This window comes from Berghia stephanieae, chromosome 12, assembly GCF_034508935.2.
Source record: "Berghia stephanieae isolate SIO BIC M18660-M18661 chromosome 12, UCSD_Bste_1.3, whole genome shotgun sequence".
NCBI classification, from domain to species: domain Eukaryota; kingdom Metazoa; phylum Mollusca; class Gastropoda; order Nudibranchia; family Aeolidiidae; genus Berghia; species Berghia stephanieae.
Window position 1 is genome coordinate 43,018,928 of NC_088371.1, and position 18,261 is coordinate 43,037,188.

At 36.9% G+C, this 18,261-nt stretch overlaps 1 protein-coding gene and 1 long non-coding RNA gene across 3 annotated transcripts in view; one reads left to right on the forward strand and one right to left on the reverse strand.

Annotated features, from left to right (window-relative positions):
* LOC144958018 (uncharacterized) overlaps nucleotides 1-18,261 on the forward strand; it is a 50,040-nt gene continuing 31,779 nt past the window's right edge. The window contains exons 1-3 of one of the 2 annotated variants that reach the window (XM_078889607.1): nucleotides 1-669; nucleotides 2,900-2,990; nucleotides 4,162-4,387. In XM_078889607.1, coding sequence (XP_078745733.1) covers nucleotides 450-669; nucleotides 2,900-2,990; nucleotides 4,162-4,387 — 537 coding nt within the window. In that variant the 5' untranslated portion in view covers nucleotides 1-449. The remainder of the gene's footprint in view (nucleotides 670-2,899; nucleotides 2,991-4,161; nucleotides 4,388-18,261) is intronic. The other variant, XM_078889608.1, reaches the window with a different exon arrangement.
* On the reverse strand, nucleotides 3,914-12,913 carry LOC144958040 (uncharacterized). Its single transcript, XR_013642318.1, has 2 exons — nucleotides 12,769-12,913; nucleotides 3,914-4,277 (listed from the first exon to the last, which is right to left on the reverse strand). It is a non-coding gene; the product is annotated as an uncharacterized LOC144958040 (long non-coding RNA).

Consider the following 18,261-nt stretch of genomic DNA (forward strand, 5'->3'; position numbering starts at 1 on the left):
AGTACTGTGCTGTTTTCATTCGAAGCCTTTCCTTTTCTCCTTTTATTTAGTAGTTTAACCTACAGGATCGAACATTGGAATACTATTGGCGACTTATAAGAGAATATTGGCGAGAAAGTGATGAACACCTTGCAGAAATAGAGGAATCGCCAACATACCGACAGTGACAGCTGGATTTGGTGCTATACCGATCAGCCATGATAAAGGGAACCTTTGAAAATATCAGGTTTCATAGGTAATTCGCAATATGCTTGAGTTGAAGTCATTAAAAGGAAAATAATAGGAGTCAAATCACTTCAATAAAATACAAAATTTTCTTTCTCATTTATTGGGTTGATTCACGACAAAAGGGAGTCACGTGACTTCCTGCATCCCTACGCTCACGAATGTAAACAAACCGGATTTTGCGATTAGCCTGACCGGTGGTAGACTTGTGTAGAGTTCTAATCATGGGTAAAAACTGCGCTGCATATGGCTGTACTAACCGTGATGAAAAGGAACAATTAAAAGGGAAAGTAAGCTTTCATCGATTTCCATTCAAAAGTGGAAATGATCTCGTCAAGAAGTGGGTACAACAGTTAAAGAGGAAAGACTTTGTGCCTTCTCCCCATGCCGTTGTTTGCTCGGAACATTTTGAGGAGTCCTGCTTTACTTATCAGAACTTTACAAGTAAGTTTGACGATATTATTTTCTTTCTCTTTAAAAAAAATAATATTTTTATCAGTTGACTTATTATATACATTTAATTGTTCACCAGTCACCACCTCTTCAATACAAACGTAGCTCTAACTTCTAATTCTAATGTGGCTATACTGTGGATGGATGCCAATTTGTTGTAATTGTAATAATCGTTTTAGCGTGCAGTAGCCGTAGTGTTAGTGTTAGTGTTACGTTTTGACCAGTTTTTGGTGTCAACATTATTTTTTTTTGAATGTTTAAATTTTGTCGTCTTCCCAACATTAATTTTTATTGGCAATAATTTTCTCTGCTCAAACATGCGTATGCCTGGATCATTCCCAAGCAAATTCGTCTTCCGACTCCAGTGAGGGAGAGGAAAGGAAAAGATTGGTTTTTGGTCGTCATATTACTATTATTATTATTATTATTATTATTATTATTATTATTATTATTATTATTATTATTATTATTATTATTATTATTATTATTATTATTATTATTATTATTCATTTGCTATCAGCATAACGATGATTATTGTTATGGCTGCGGTTATTCAGAGTCGACTCTGAATAACTGTTTACGGTTATTCAGAGTCGACTCTGAATAACTGACTACGGTTATTCAGAGTCGGGGAGTCCACTCTGAATAACTGTAGACAGTTGACTCTGAATAACTGTCTACAGTTATTCAGAGTCGGGGAGTCGACTCTGACTGTAGACAGTTATGAGTGATGAACTTCCAGTTACCAACCACACGGTTTTTCTAGTTTTTTTTCTTCTCTCACACCTCTGTTTAACCCTACGGGAAAAAATCGTTTTACTTTTTGGTATTTTCTTGTCTCTTCTGTCATGGCAGTTTTTTGCATCGGTGATTTGCATTGCGGCCGCAAAATTTGCAATTTTTTGCAAATTGTCGAGATTTTGCAAAAAAAAAAAAAAAAATATTTAAAAAAATATAGTGGGGACCAGTGATCTTCCGCGGATTTCTGAGATTTTAGGATTTGTTCATAAATGTTCCGTTGTTTTTTTTTTTTGTCATGTCAAACATTTTCTGCTCAGTGGTAGTTCAGGGGGGGGGGGGGGGGGGGGGGGGGGGGGGGGGACAATAATATGCCTTCTATCATTTTTTGACACCTCTGCTCAGTTGCATGAATTTTGGTGACACTCCTTTATTTATGACGTTAGTCTAGACACGCTGGCGCCAAATGTCAAAGGCAGCACAAGACACATGGTGGCCATGGATGAGAAGATGATCAAAAGGGAAGGGGATGGAGCAAATGGGTGTAAATATTTGTGTACTTTTTAGCTGTAACATAATAATACATTCATTTGACGATTTTATAAGGTTTATAAGCATGTCTTTTTTTTTTCTTCCTTTTTAAGTTTTGGTTTGTTTTTGTTTGATTGTTCTGAATTTGTTAATAGAATTCATTACAACTTGTGTCTAATTATAAAACAATTTTAAAAAAATCAATTCATTAATTCTCTCTCTCTCTCTCTCTCTCTCTCTCTCTCTCTCTCTCTCTCTCTCTCTCTCTCTCTCTCTCTCTCTCTCTCTCTTTCTCTCTCTCTTCTCTCATCTATCTTCATATTACGTTTATAGATATCATTTGGTAATAGAGAGATAATAAAGAGATAATAAGTATGGCTGATTGATTTAAGAAATGGTTGTTTATAAGCTAATTTAAATTTGCTTTGTTGATGGAATATGTTTTGCAATTGATTAAAGATTTTTATTTATAAGCGACTGAAGTTGAAAAATCGCCAAGTTTTAAGAATTTGGCACTAAAATTGCCAAAGTCACAAAATAACCGTAGTAAACTGGTATCAAATTGAAAGAAACTCATCTCGCAAGAACTCAACTCGATAATTCGATAGGCTACTCGGCTCTAAATATATGTACACATGGTTATCCAGGGTCGACTCTGAATAACCATCTACAGTTATCCAGAGTCGACTCTGAATAACTGCCTACAGTTATCCAGAGTCGACTCTGAATAACCACTTCGTATTGTTATTGAGTCCGAACATTCTCTCTCTCTCTCTCTCTCTCTCTCTCTCTCTCTCTCTCTCTCTCTCTCTCTCTCTCTCTCTCTCTCTCTCTCTCTCTCTCTCTCTCTCTCTCTCTCTCTCTCTCTCTCTCTCTCCCCCCTTTTTTTTTGTTTTAAAATTTTGTCGTTTCCCCAACATTAATTTTGATTTACCATAATTTCTCTTTTCAGACATGCGTTTGTTAAAGCCAGGATCTTTCCCAACCAAATTTGTCTTCTCCAACCCAGTGAAAGAGAGGAAAAGAACAGGCTCTCAGTTAGGGTATGTATATTTTCTCTTTTAGTACAATGTAGTGGAGGACGATGTTTTTCAGATCTCAAACTAGCCTTTGCCTCTTAGAATGTTCTGCCCAGTAAAGGATTAGAGATTTTTCTCCACTTGCTGAGAAAATCTGCAGTCAAATATGCGTTATTATTATTCATAATGAAGACAACATCATTTCTGAATGATTATTCACAAATTTGGAAATGGCTTGAGGGAGGTGAAAGATAAGTGGTAGCTCCGTTCATAAAAGTCCTGAGACACGAACAGCAAATTGTGAATCAGTTGATTTGATTATAATTAAGTAGAATCTGCTGTTTTAGTGAGAGATTTCTGGAATGAACTCCATTTTTGTAATTCTAGTGTTTAAAAAATTGAAATATAGTACTTATATTTTCTTAGGTTTCCCAGAATTGTGACATTGTTATGTTAATGTTAGGTAATTTTAGCACCAGTCGATGGGGAAGATCTGAAATAATCAAATGTATTTAATAAATTCCCTGTATTCATCTAAAGAGGAAAATTTTCTTTAGGGTCAATATATAACCTAGACATTAGCCACAGGGCAGAGTTGTGCAGTGAGCAACATAAAAACGAGATGGTGACAGCCAGGTTCGGACCCCCCCCCCCCCCCCCCCCCCCCCCCCCCCCCCCCCCCCCCCTCATGATGGAAAAAATCAATGCTCTTTCCACTCTGCGACATTCCCTGACATGCACATATTGGCAGTTCTGATAACCGAGTTCATTATTAATATTATCGTCATGGAAAGTAAAGAGAATTTCCATTACAACAATAAGCCCATATATGTTCGTTAACAGACCTGCCAATAAGTACACATCTTACCAACCACATGTGACAAGAGTCATAAAAAAAAGGATCTGAATAAAGTAAAAAAATTAAGACTTCACAGGATCAAACCAGATTCAAGGAACATGTATTTATTTACATTATTTATTTAGGTAGTATCCATTACCTAACTTGCTAACAAACTCGGGAGAGCTCTTGGGCCAATATGAGATTCAAATTAAAGTCTTATAATAATAATATTTGATGATAACAGTGGTGATAAAGTGCAGAGTAGAAATATAGACAACTCTTATCGACATGATAACAAAGTTACACCAAATCAATCAATTATAATGTATTATTTTAAAAATATATAATCCTCAGAAACATTGTCATTGCTTCAGGGAAGGAAGAAAATGAGCCACGTTCAAGGGAGGTTGAAGTACAGACAGACCCCGATATACTCTCATGTCTGCTCAAGGAGATCCAGTGCTTGTCAGCTGAAAAATTGGAATTGACAAGAACTGTTACACAGTTGAAAGGACAACTGACCAAAACAACATTTTCTGTCGATAATTTGCTATCGAAATCTTCTAAGAATGATGATAAGGTAAAAACATGGACTGGTTTCAGCAATGAAAAGTTTATTGCAATTTTCATTATTTTTGCTTTTCTTTCATGTATAAAAATTACAAAAAGAGCTTCGCTAATGCCAGAAAATCAATTTTTGATGTGTATGATTAAATTAAGACACGGCCTTAATAATAATCTTTTAAGATTTATCTTCGATGTTAGCAGTTCGACAGTCTCTAGAATTTTTAATGATTTTATTTTTTATTTTTTTTTATGTAAGCATTTGAGTGTATTCCTCTTAGTTGGATCTTGTGCTTGTGCCCGGATGAGACTTATAGGTGATCTCAAACTAACTACATTGATGGTATGCTCTTGGAATCTACATCTGATCCCTATTTATTTTTCTTTGGTGCTTTAATTGTAATTCTATAATTTGACTAACCCATTTTCTTCTTTTGTATTGGCGCGGAGATAACCAAAGTGTGTTGCAAGCGCCGTAAAACCCTTAAAAACAAAACAAACATAATACTGTTATTGTTAACCATCCGAAGGTTCACTCATCCCAGACCCTTCGTTTTTTTATATGACGTAAAGAAGAAAAGTTCCAAAGTATGGAACTGTAACCGATGAAAAAGATCTAGTGTTCGAGCCAATTATCATGAAAATCCATCAGAAGGTTGTCAAGATATACACGTCAACACGTGCGCACAGGTTGTTATACCCCTGTTATAACCGGGTGCCTGTTATATCCGACCTGTGATACTGAAGTTGTGTGGTATTCATATAGTGTACCTCATTGTATTTGTAATGAAAATATTTTATTTTCATCTCGTTTCTGTATCTTATCAGTAGGGGGGAATTAGGCTAAAACCGTGCAAATTTGGGTTGAAAGCATGACAATTTGCATACAGGTTGTTAAGACCCATAGGAAAAAACCATCTGATATAGAACCACTCTAGCAATCAATCATAACGTATCGGTTTAAGTTTAAGGCCTTAGATTTTATCTATTACAGCTATATTAAACAAGGGAAATAACTGCGTAAAAATATATTTTCTTCATATTCATTGTATTAGGGAAAATTAGGCTAAAACCGTGCACATTGGGGTTGAAATCCAGAGAGAGAGAGAGAGAGAGAGAGAGAGAGAGAGAGAGAGAGAGAGAGAGAGAGAGAGGAGAGAGGAGAGAGAGAGGAGAGAGAGAGAGAGAGAGAGAGAGAGAAGAGAGAGAGAGAGAGAGGAAGGAGAGGAGAGAGAGAGAGAGAGAGAGAGAGACAGAGAGAGAGAGAGAGAGGAAGAGAGAGAGAGAGAGAGAGAGAGAGAGAGAGGCCTTTTTCTACCATATTTATTGATTGCATCATCTACTACGCCACTGTGACTAAGGAGATCCAACCTGGTACCCATTTAGCCTCGGCCATCTCGGGCCCACACTACTATGTTCTAATGATTCATGCCCAATATTCAGATTCATCAGTGGTGAAGAGGTCGGCCGCCTAGCCAAATTACCGCGTTCGTGCCACCAGGGTCGTCGGCACGGTCGAGAAATAGGCGAACGTCCCAAAATATCTTTAGCTGGAAAATGCGATACCGGGGTTAGCGACCTGATGCATATATTATCCCTCAATGTTGAGAGCCAGAGTATGGCAAATAAAAAAAAGAACTTTTGTCAAATCTACTGGCCGTCCATAGCGTTGACATCCTATTACAGGAGATCTATCTTTATCCAGGCGCGCAATTTTCTCGATTCCAGATCCCAGGCTATACGGTGGTCCTGCGAGAGGACACTTCGAGGCTCAAGGGAGGCATTAGCGTTTACGCCAAAGAGCCATCGAATGTAGGGGTAATTGAGAGCGCAACGGACAGCACTGCTGTCACACCAGCGGGATGAATAGAATTTCCGTAGAGGTAGGTGGCCTGTGTTTGCATAACATCTTCAGACCACCTAGAGCGACTTGGACTACACCACCGGTACCGGTGGTTAGCCACCCTTCCATGTGCCTGGGAGACTTTAGTTACCACGATATAATACCGTTTAGCGGTGACAATCACATTTTAGTGAGAACTAATCATCCAAAAGGTGTTCTATAAATTATAAAGAAATAACGAGTTGTTTGACTTTGCTGGTATAAAACAGAGAAATTTTAGTTCGATTCGTGGTGGTTTCAGCAATTGAAAGTATCGGGGTTCCCTCAGTTTGCTTTAATTTAATAACAATTTTAAAAAAGAGATGGACTGAGAGGAAAGGTTTAACTGAGAGCAACACGGACCTGAAACGAAAATGAATGCGCTCCGTTTACAGCCTAACACGATGCAAATCGTATGACTGCCAATTTCCACTCTTGAATACCCTGCCCCAAACATGTTCTTTGAATGTAGCCCTCGACTACCTTGATAGTTTCCCGTGCAATCTGTGTCACCATAAAAAATACGTGTTTGCTTAATGTATGCAGTTTGATTGTGTTTCGTTTTTTGTTGTTGTTGTTTGTCTGTTTGTTTGGGTTTTTTGTTGTTGTTGTTCTTTTTTTTTCTCTTTTTTTTTTGTTTTGTTTTGTTTTCTTTTAATTAAAACCAAAACCTTAAATGTGACCCATCGCTCAAAAGGGTATTATGATAGGGTAAACCAGAGACAAAAATATAGGGGTAGGGGGTGATTTTAAAGTCAAAATAACAAGAAATGTCTGGGTGGGGTTCCTGATCTCCCATAGTGGGCAGGGAGGTACATACTGTGTCTTCTATCCCCTTATATCTGTTTTCCAACATGCTTTCTGTCTTTGTCCTGGAATGAAATTACTTGGTTTTGTCCTGGCCCTGACCGGAGTCCTGGCTGGGAGGGAAACAGTCATAGTTATTGTTTTGGGAGATGATATTTTTTCCTTGTAAATCATCTCTATTGTGTATTATTATGTTTGTTATTTTGAATATATAATGTAAGCATTTGAGTGTATTCCTCTTTGTTGGATTTTGTGCTTGTGTCCGGATGAGACTTATAGGTGATCTCAAGCTAAGTACATTGTTAGTATGCTCTTGGAATCTACATCTGATCCCTATTTGCTCCCAGTGCCCCTTTGTCTTACTTTCTCTTGGGTTCTTTAATTGTAATTCTATAACTTTTTACTATCCTATTTTATTCATATTTACTGGCGCTGATATAACCTAAATGTGTTGCAAGCGCCGTAAAACTCTTAAAAACAAAACAAAAACATAACAAGAAATGTAAAATTAAAAAAAAAAAATTCAGGTAAATATATAATGAAAACCATCCCAAGCATAACATTCAAGGCTACCTGTCTCAAATTAACTATCATGCCGGTAATAGTGTTTACACAATTGTCATTGGTTACTCATTTTAGGGCGACTTTCGAAGTCAAAGGCAGCGCATTTTCTATTTCTTTTTATCCCCTCTGTCAGCTATATTTACATAATATGATCAAGCATCGCGTAAAAATCTCGTTTGTAAAGGATATAGACCGTCATTACAGGACAATTTATAACGCATTGAAGGACTTGGTGAGAAAATTGGTTAAGTTCTTGACAAAGTCAAATAAATCAGGGGCGCTACTTAAAGATTTAATTCAATCTTTTGATTATTTGATTCTGTTGACTTTTGCAGTTTTCATAATTCATACGGATATGTTCTTTCTCTCTCTCTCTCTCTCTCTCTCTCTCTCTCTCTCTCTCTCTCTCTCTCTCTCTCTCTCTCTCTCTCTCTCTCTCTCTCTCTTTCTCTCTCTTTCTCTCTCTCTCTCTCTCTCTCTCTCTCTCTCTCTCTCTCTCTCTCTCTCTCTCTCTCTCTCTCTCTCTCTCCCTCCCTCCCCCCCTCTCTATCTCTCCTTCTTCACCCCCCTCTCTCCCTATATCACTTCCAAGCTGACCGTTGTGTGTGTGTGTGTGTGTATGTGTGTGTATGTGTGTGTGTTTGTGTGTGTTTTGTGCTTTGCCCCGTATGCCCGCAACAAGCCGTATGTTATACTGATTTAGAAAATTATATAGTATTGTAGAAAGTACCCCCCCCCCCCCGCCCACACACACACACACACACACACATACACACACACACACACACACACAATCCGTATTCACGAACCATGCCTAATCTAACTTTCAGTTGCCTTTAGCTGTAGTCTTACTTGAGCGTTATGAAGGCTAATGCTTTGATTTGAAAATATTGACTTAAGACAAAGAGGGAGAAAAGAAAACAAAAAAACAAAAAAAACAACAAACAAAACAAAACAAAAACAACAACGCCCTAATAACGGGGATAAAATAATAATTTAAAAAAAAAACAAAAAAAAAAAAAAAAAACAAAAAAACCCTGTTATAACCGGGATCCAGTTAACCGGGAGCTGTGATATATGGGTTCCACTGTAGAATGTGGACTGACCCTCATTATTTGTGAACCGGAAGTTGTTATTTATAATGACCGGAGCCAATGTTTATGTCTCTTAGTGCTGGGTCGAGTTTGAAACGATCAAATCGAGCGGGTTTTCGATCGAGTCCTCTAAAATCGAGCGGGTTTCGGGCGGGTTTCGAGTCAGTGACGTCATCGAGCAGTGATTCGTTTGACAAAAAAAAAAACACGAGCAACTCGTTTGCCACAGGAAACTTCACATACCCCTCCCTTCTTATGTCTGTGGCTGGCTTGACTGCAGCTGGTTATGATGGGGGCTGCCAGATGGCCAAGTTCAAAATTGGTTACTAAGAAACGCTTTTCTATTATTATTCATTTTTTAAAAAAAATCTTTTATTTAAAAAAAATGAAAAGATAAGTTTATCCAACTGTAGTCGATTGTTTTGTTAATCAAAACCAATGAGTTTTTCAAGGGAGTCAGAATGCTTGTGGTGTTTGGCATTTGGGGTCTATTTGACTACTTGGGCAAGAAGAAATCTGGCTGTCTGGCAGCCTTGATTATGATCGTTCGTCGCATCACACACACATACACACACACACACACACACACACACACACACACACGCCATCAAACAGTTGTTGATGGTGAAGGGTTGAGACCCCCCCCCCCCCCCCCCCCTCCCACCACCATCATCCCGCTGTCACCTTAACATTTCATATTTATGTCGCGCCAAAAGTTGTCGGCCGCCCCCACCTCCCATAATTTGTCACTGGTCGTCATCGCCTCTTGTGTGTGCGGGAAAGGTCGTGCCTTTCATTTCATTATTTAAAAAATAAATGAACAAGAATGGTGTGTTTTTATTAGGTAGGTAGATAATAATAATATTTAGCAGGTTCCACACCCAGACACACACGGATTGCCCGGACACGATGATAACGATGCCGACGACAATGGATGACGATGATGATGATGATGATGATTATCGTGTTTCTGTTTAAAAAATGAAATACTTTAGCAGGTTCCACCCCACCCCCAACACGGATAAACCGGACCCGAAGATGATGATTGTGGTTTTTCTGGCTGTTACGGCTGTGATGAGGATGATGATAATGATGATGATGATGACGATGGCGCAGATGGTGATTATTTGTTCGGTCGCTCAGTGGTACGTGTCTCTTGTCAGAAAATCAAGCCTTGTCAATGGCCGGATGAGTGACAGTGATTGTTGAAAATTGTGATCCAGACGTTAAGTCCGTGTGTAAGGCACTTGACTCAGGTGTGAATGTATTCTTATCTTATAAGCAATGACGGGTATTGTAAAGAGATTTAATACAAAAAGACTCCAAACAGCGATCGGTACCTACTGTACGAAATGGATGTATGGTCGATATGGCGTGCCGGAGGAATAAATTAAATTAAATATTGTGAAGTTCATTGAGCATGGTAAATCCTTGGAAATGCGCTTTGAACTAATACACCTGCTAGACAACTCCGATTCCAATATAAACGACTGATTAATATTCCCATATATAAACTATAGTTAGCTGAAAATCTTTCTTTGTCGGGACTCCAAAAGTATGGAACGAATTAGACAAAGAAATCAAAGGGTCTTTTAGGAGCACTGATTGATTTTAGATTGATTATTACATTGAAATGTGTTGATTATTATTTTATCCATTATTATTAGGGTGGTGGTGGTGGTGGTGGTGATGATGATGATCCCGCTGATATGATGGTGATGATAAATAAATTAAACATAATTCCCTTTATTCATCCCATAGGGGAGATTCGTCTTTCGGGTCTATTCTAAGGGAAGACTGGAATAACCCAAGCGATAGCCGCAGTGCAGCGCCGCAAATTTAGTTAGGGCAAGGTGACTTGCTCAAGACCACTCAGCGGCGGGTGATCGAACTCGGTACCTTTCGGGTGCCAACCAAAGACCGTACCGCTGCCCCTGATGATGATGATGATGATGATGATGATGATGATGATGATGATGATGATGATGATGATGATGGTGGGAACTAACAAAGAATACACAGGCATCTAAAATTGAAACATTCCATATTCAAAGCTAATGTTTTACTTTAAAAAATTGAGCTTTACAATATCCACTAAATGTGATCAAAGCGCTTTGTAAAGGGGTCCCCGGTCAACAGCAACATTTAATATGTAGGACGGGACATGCCGCCTGTTAGGCGATATTACAATTTTTCAGACAAAGACAACGCTGTTAACGGCCAGGTACTCATTTTACACCTGAGTACGGTGAGAGAATGTGAGTAAAGAGCCTTGTCCAAAGACTCAACTATGCACCGAGCGCGAGGCTCGAACCCAGGACTTTCCGATCCCAAAGCGGGTGTCATACCACTAGACCATTATAATGCACTAGACCCATGGTCGACTAGAGTACTACCTATAGTTACGTCATGACTAGACCACATAGCCGCACTACTGTAGGAGTGTTCATTGATAGATGGATGCGTGTGTGTCATAGAAATAGCCTTAGTGTGTGTGTGTGTGTGTGTGGGTGTGTGTGTGTGTGTATGTGTGTGTGTGTGTGTGATAGTCAAACTTTAGTAGGTTTAATGAAGTCTTGTCACACACGCGTGATACACCTATACGAATTTCCCTGCCACTGCCACCCAGACACACTAACATCTGACAAGGAGTGAGGGCTGTGGAAGAACCACAGACTACCGTGTGCAAACATTAGCGATTGGTATCGGATGGCAAACTGTGATCGTTTGAATTTGAAATGATTCGAAACACTCGTTACCCCTCCGCTCGCTCGAATCCTGATCGTCTCAAGCTCGTCTCACGTGTCAAGATCGTCTCAAGCTCACAACCCGCCTGATCGTTTTACGATCGAGTGATCGTTTTACTAACTCGCTCTTCCGGCATTGAGATCGAGCACTGACTCGTGGCTTGGCGCTCGGTCGTCGATCGAGTAAAAGCGATCAAATAACCCAACACTAATGTCTCTCTTGACCAGGGTTGCCAGTTTGGCATTTTAAATGCCAGATTCCAAAAATCTGGCATTTTTGAAAACCGTTTGGCATTAGAAAAATCATTTGGCATTTGGCATTTTCATTTGGCATTTTCTTTTCTTGTATATTATACTTCAAATGGCACCTTTTCTTAATTATATCTAAACGCGTAAAAACAAATCTCTTCACATCGGAAAACTTTGTTATTAAAACTCACACCCTGAACTAGCCCTGCCTCCCTCAGATATTCACTCAAATTCAGCCCTCGACAAGTATTTAACTGTTTACGTATTTACCTTTCATGTTAATGTATTTCTTTTTCATTCTTAAAATCCAACCGTGGTGTAGTGGTTTAGCACTCCACTAAGTAGTCAGTAGGTAAAACATTTAGTATAATTTTTTAAAAAAAGAAAAGAAAACACGCAAGCCACCAGGATATGATAGTAAATTGTCTATCGAAATATATCAAAAGTGAGTAGTTTTCTTAGTAGGGGTGGGAGTCAACAGACTTTGGCATTTTTTTGAGTGTTTTGGCATTTTTTGAGTCTTCCCCTGGCATTTTGTTGAAAAATAATCTGGCAACCCTGCTCTTGACTCGAGAAGAAAACGTCAAGGGTCAACGGTAGGGATTTTTGCCAAAAAAAAATCGGTGTTGTGCATATTTTTTCCTTGCATTTAAAGGGTGCATAAATTGGTTGAAAACAAGGTGCAAATTTTTCGACGAATTCAGACTATAATATTAATATCAGACCAGTCGTGTAATCCAGTGGTCAGCTACTGGGTTCGGAGACGGGACAAATCCAATTTTCAGGCAGGGTGAAGAAAAAAAAAAATCTTTTGTTGATAAGTTGATATTTTCCTCCTTTTAAGTAAGAAGACTTACTCCACTTTGGTACTATTGAAAGTGTACAAAGGAGAGGTGCGCCTCATAGTTAACGTTCTTAAAAATCGTGGCTATTTCTTCACTCTGTCGTCAAAAACAAGCGGTCGACAAAATCTCTACTTGTTACTAAGAAAATATCTTCATTTGAAACAGTCAGGGGGATGGATGGGACTTGAAAAAACATAAAAATTTGATACCTTATTTGTTTCTCTCCAGCGTTATTTATATTTTTCTGTTTAAATTTTTAGTCAATTTTACAGAGAGAATCTGTGATCTCACTGCTGCCTCAAAACCAGCATCTCGCGGCTATCGGGAAAGTTTGGGTTTTGCATTCAGCATGACTCACTAAGTCACTAATTGTTTTCAGTAATTTTGTTTCAATTAAAAAATCGCTGTGATTATCCCCCAGACACCTGTCTGGGGATAATAAAAATTTGTTATCCCCAGACACCTGTCTGGGGATAACGAATTTTTATTATCCCCAGACGCATATTTGAAACTCCGCTCTTTTAAACAATTATCCACATTCCAGAATATGGAATGTTTCCAGATACACATAGAAATAAGGAAAGTTAATAAAATATCTATAAAAACATAAAATTAACCAACATTAAAATCAGTTGTTACTACATATACACAATATGCGTCGACTTCGAAGTGGGTGTCATGGCCGAATGGTTTAGTCGTCTGCCCTGGAAGTTTGACCATAATCGACGTTGTGGGTTCAAATCCTGGTAACGTCACTTTTTTAAAAAAAAAAAAATTCCGTCTTCTTTTTACAGAACGTTGAAAGGGATAAATGTCCCATCCATCCTCCCCCACCTCTTTTTTTTATTATTAAACTCTCTCTCTCTCTCTCTCTCTCTCTCTCTCTCTCTCTCTCTCTCTCTCTCTCTCTCTCTCTCTCTCTCTCTCTCTCTCTCTCTCTCTCTCTCCCTCTCTCTCTCTCTCTCTCTTGTTTTTTTTCTAGTTTCTAGCAAATAAATTCGTCCCCACTCCGATCTCAAATAGTGTCTAAAAAGAATAAATAATTAAAAAGCAAACAAACAGAAATATTCAGAGAGCGACCAAATGGTCAGATAGAGGAGAAAAAAAAAACAATAATTGTTTTAAACATAAAAACAATAATTGTTTTAAAAATAAAACAATTTAAGAAATTCATGCTCAGAAACGGAACATTTACATAAAGGTTTAGCAAACAAAAAACTCTAAGGTTTAGGTCAAAATATAAAAAAGAAAAAAGAAAAGAGAGATTTCCCTCGGAGCAGGGAATAGTGTTAACAATAATAATAATAATAATAATAATAATAATAATAATAATAATAATAATAATAATAATAATAATAATAATAATAATAATAATAACAATAACAATAATAATAATAATACTAGTAATAATAATACTGGGTCGAATCTGTGCAGCTAAAAGGAGTAAAATGAAAGGTGGCCTTACCCACTGAGCTGCCTACCCACACCGCTATCGGAATATTTTAAATTCATATATGAGCTAAACATATTTCCACCATTTTTGATTCCTTGTTTTGGTAGTTATTTTCATCTCTGATTCGAATAAAAATATGTTGTTGGATCTAGTTTTGTGGACGTGTGATACTAAATTGTATTGTCTTGTGCGAAGCAGACAGGAAAATAACAGGTGTGGGTTTTGGGCTTTGGGCGAACAACACCATGGCCTAGGAATTCGTCCGCGACATAAAAATTATTCCCGGTCGTCCCCAAAATTGTGGCCAGAATGAGCAAATTATAGAAACAAGAGATGATCAATAAAGTTAACAGGTAGGTTGGTAATGAAAATTTAAATGGTTGGTGGACTATGAACAGATTTGATGATTAACGACTTTCTTCCTGGTTGAAAATAAAAAGTCGAATTGCCAGTTTGACGTTTTCAGATCAAAGTAACAAAAGAAATTTCACTGATCCATTTGCTTTAAAATATTTTTTAAAAAAGAGCTGGATTTGACATTTGATCACTATTTACTTTCATCTTGTGTTAAATATCACTTGATATATAACTGTTTTGGGACACAACCACTAGTATTTTTTCCAGAATATTTGGTATTTTTCACGCCTAGTTTGGCATTTTGCATAAAATCTTTCTGCCCACTTGCTACATGCGTCTGGGGATAGTATCCTCAGACAGGTGTCTGGGGATAACAAAAATTGGTTATCCCCAGACACCTGTCTGGGGATAACGAATTTTTATTATCCCCAGACAGGCGTCTGGGAATAATGACAGCCTTAAAAAATAAATGGCAAGTGTTGGGCATCGTTTTAAAGGTCAGAAAATCAGCTTTATTTTCATATTAATATCATTTTCATGAATGAAAAGTATGGAAAAAACTTGAGGTTAGTTAAATGAAAATGGAAAAAATATGAGGTTTTTGTAGGCAGTTTAGTGAGCAGCAGCAGTGGCAGTCAAATTTTGACCCAACTCGCCCATAGGAAAGTTGTGACTGGAAATTGCCGTTCGCGTTTTGGGGGGTTCAATTAAAGATGCATAACTTCGTTATAAAGAGGAATATCGCAGATATTTTGGTATCATTATTTTCGTCTTTCAATTTCCTTTTAAATGGTGCCAATTAATAATTTCAGAAGTTATATGAAGCTAAAATTTGGCAATTTTCAAATGCATTTATTTTTTTATTTACCGCGTGTGTTTTTAAAATTGAAACGCTTGTTTTTAGAATAACATCTAAACTTTATTCATGCCAAATTTCAGGGCTCGATATCGATGCGCAGACACCTTTTAACTCTGCGCCGAAATGCCTTGTTTACATTATCTTCTCATCATGTCTGCCGGGCGATATCGATATTCATATCGATATTTTAAATTTAGTTATGTATTATGTTAAATTTAGTCCATAATATTTTCAGAACTATTATTTACTATGTTTTTATTTTGAATACATACTTTCCAACTTTATTTATAGGCATTTTATAGTTTTTGTTTTAAAAGTTCGTATATTTCTTCTCTTTGTGAAATTCGATATTAATAATATCGATATTTTAAAAATACCAATTGCTTTAATTTTATTTTATTTTACTTTGCCATCAAGTCATCAAGTTTCTTTCCCATATGTTTAGGTATGTTTATCATTTGTATCCATATTTTAAAGGACTTAGCCTTAATAATTATTATGGTAAGAAGTTCTATTAGTTTTGACACCCCCATACATTGAGAGAGAAGGGGGGGGGGGGGGGGGGGGGGATAAAATCATATTAATTGTCAGTTCAAATGATGTAATAGCAATAAACCCGAAGTGGTTCAGCAGAATTTTTTAAAGTATTAAAAGCCAGAACTTTCCTTCTAATTATAATAGGGAATCTGTTTCAATTTATTTGAGCTTTTTCAATCTACCATTTTATTTATATGCAATTAAATTGCCATAAGTAAAAATAAACTCATTATGTCATTACACAACATGTTTATATCTTTTCATTTAATTACTCTCAAGCCCTTTTTTATTCTCTATGTATTAATTAAAAGAGGGTAATTATTTGCAATTGTTTCAGTGAGATATTGAGGATAAATCCAAACGTTCAAAAGTGATAGAGCAAATTCTTTTTTACGTCTAGCCGAGTTTTTGATTATGTAACATTTGCGTCATATTATGCAACAGTGATGATACTTTTCCGCGGATCCGCGGAATTCCGCGGTTTTCTTTCCTTTCCTCGGTTTTCCTCCTCAGATCCTCGATCCGCGGATATTTCCTTCATTTCCTCCTTTTACTTTTTTTAAATATAATAAATCTTTAAAAAATACCTCCTTTTAAAAAAAAAAAAATATATATATAAAAATTTCCTCCTTTTACTGGACTCTGGGCGTTTTAAAATTGTACTCAAAAGAAGTCATCCTGCCTACTTTCCTGTGGTGCAAGAATGTTCTAGGTGAGTTTTCCGTTTTTCCGAGACTTTTCCTCCTTTTTGACTTTTTGTGAGTATCATCACTGATGTAATAATGTGTTAATTTGAAATGTTTATCTTCCTCTTTATTAATGTAAATGCATTGTCCTCGATAAGACGAACATTTTGGTATACAATATATGATAAGAACTCCATATTGACTGTTTTAACCATTTTTTATTAACATCACGCGTTTTCGGTCACAACTTTGCAATGGTAATTTTGGGGTAAAAATGGTCTGAAATTTCAGACTTTGAACTGCCGTAACTACATTTCTAATCAAGATAGAAACAAAATTCAAACTGTTTTGTAATCTGTGTTGCCAGCTCTTTCATATGACATTGGTTACAAGTGTGTGAGGTACATTTAGAATTTCTATTAAACTCCCTAGTTTTTGTCCTAAAAAGTGGGGTTGATGGCGAGTAAAATAAAATAGTGAGCGAGTGTATCCATTTTTGATGAAATTTGTCAGAGAAAGTCTTCAATTAATTATCTATTGATGTATCAAGTTATAATTAAAATGTATCCACACTTTAAAAAGTTCTTATAATTCAAAAATTGATAAATTTTTACTTCATTAGCTTTCTGAGGAATTCGATCAAGAATTAAGAATGAAATACACTGTTAGAAAGCTTGTTTTGTGCCCTTTAACATGATACTGTTAGAAACCTTGTTTTGTGCCCTTTAATATCAATGATACCAAAATTAGTCACGTAGGTTCACAAATAACGCCATGGTGACAAAAACAGTAAATATCTATTGATCTATTTTAATTCATGCTTCCTTACAAAGGAGCATACTAGTTCCTGCCCATCAATGTTTTTGTTTATTCATCTTAACAACGCCACTACCACATTATCTCTCATTCGTCTCTAGTGTTTCATTCATCCTGTTTTGTTGATAAAGGGAAACCAAAACATCCATTTTATTTGTTTTCGTACATTAAATTGAAGCTTAAATTCAATTTCACATTGTTATTTATTTCTTCGAGCTTCGAGCAGCAACGTTTACATTACACAACAAACTTGAAGAAAAGTGAACTTACTTGAAGTGCTGTGGAAACGGTAGTTAAGGAGTTGAGTTGTCCCCAGTAACGGAGAAACGTAAGCATCGAAGGGATAATTCGTTGTTTTAATCCTTGAATTTTAAAAATTACCTTGAAAACTCCTTGTATTACAAAATGGAATTGCTGTAGGAACCTGTTGATGGTATTATAAGTTACTTCTTTGCGTCATTTATATTGTCCTATTGCAAAAAATTATGGTAGGATTTTTGTTTGGGATGGTAGGATTTTTTAATGTCTCTGATATCTGGACCCCTGTATGCCATGGAAGGGACATTGGGAAAAAAGGAAATTACAAGAAAAATCAACAACAAAACTTTTTGAAAGCAAGTTCCACTCCAAACGAATGACAGCACCCAACTTACATAGTGCTGATCTAAAAACAGGAGCACGGGCAACATGAAAAATGCAAAACAGTCCACATATAATGACATCTGTTATAATAGGTATCCCAAACGATTGCTGTTCAGCAGGTGAATTTTTCTTCACAAATCATTAAAGATGTCTCTTTGAACAGTCTCTCTTTCTTTTACTTTTGAATTTAAGTTATTGGTAAGATACTTTATATCAATAAAATCATCAGCCTTTGAAGATTATAATATCTATCACAAATTTGGCCTGCTGACTTGTTTGAAATCAAAGCGCCGTCAATGTAAACAAAGCCTTTTTTTTCTTCCCCTAAACAACATTTTTATTTTTTTCACAA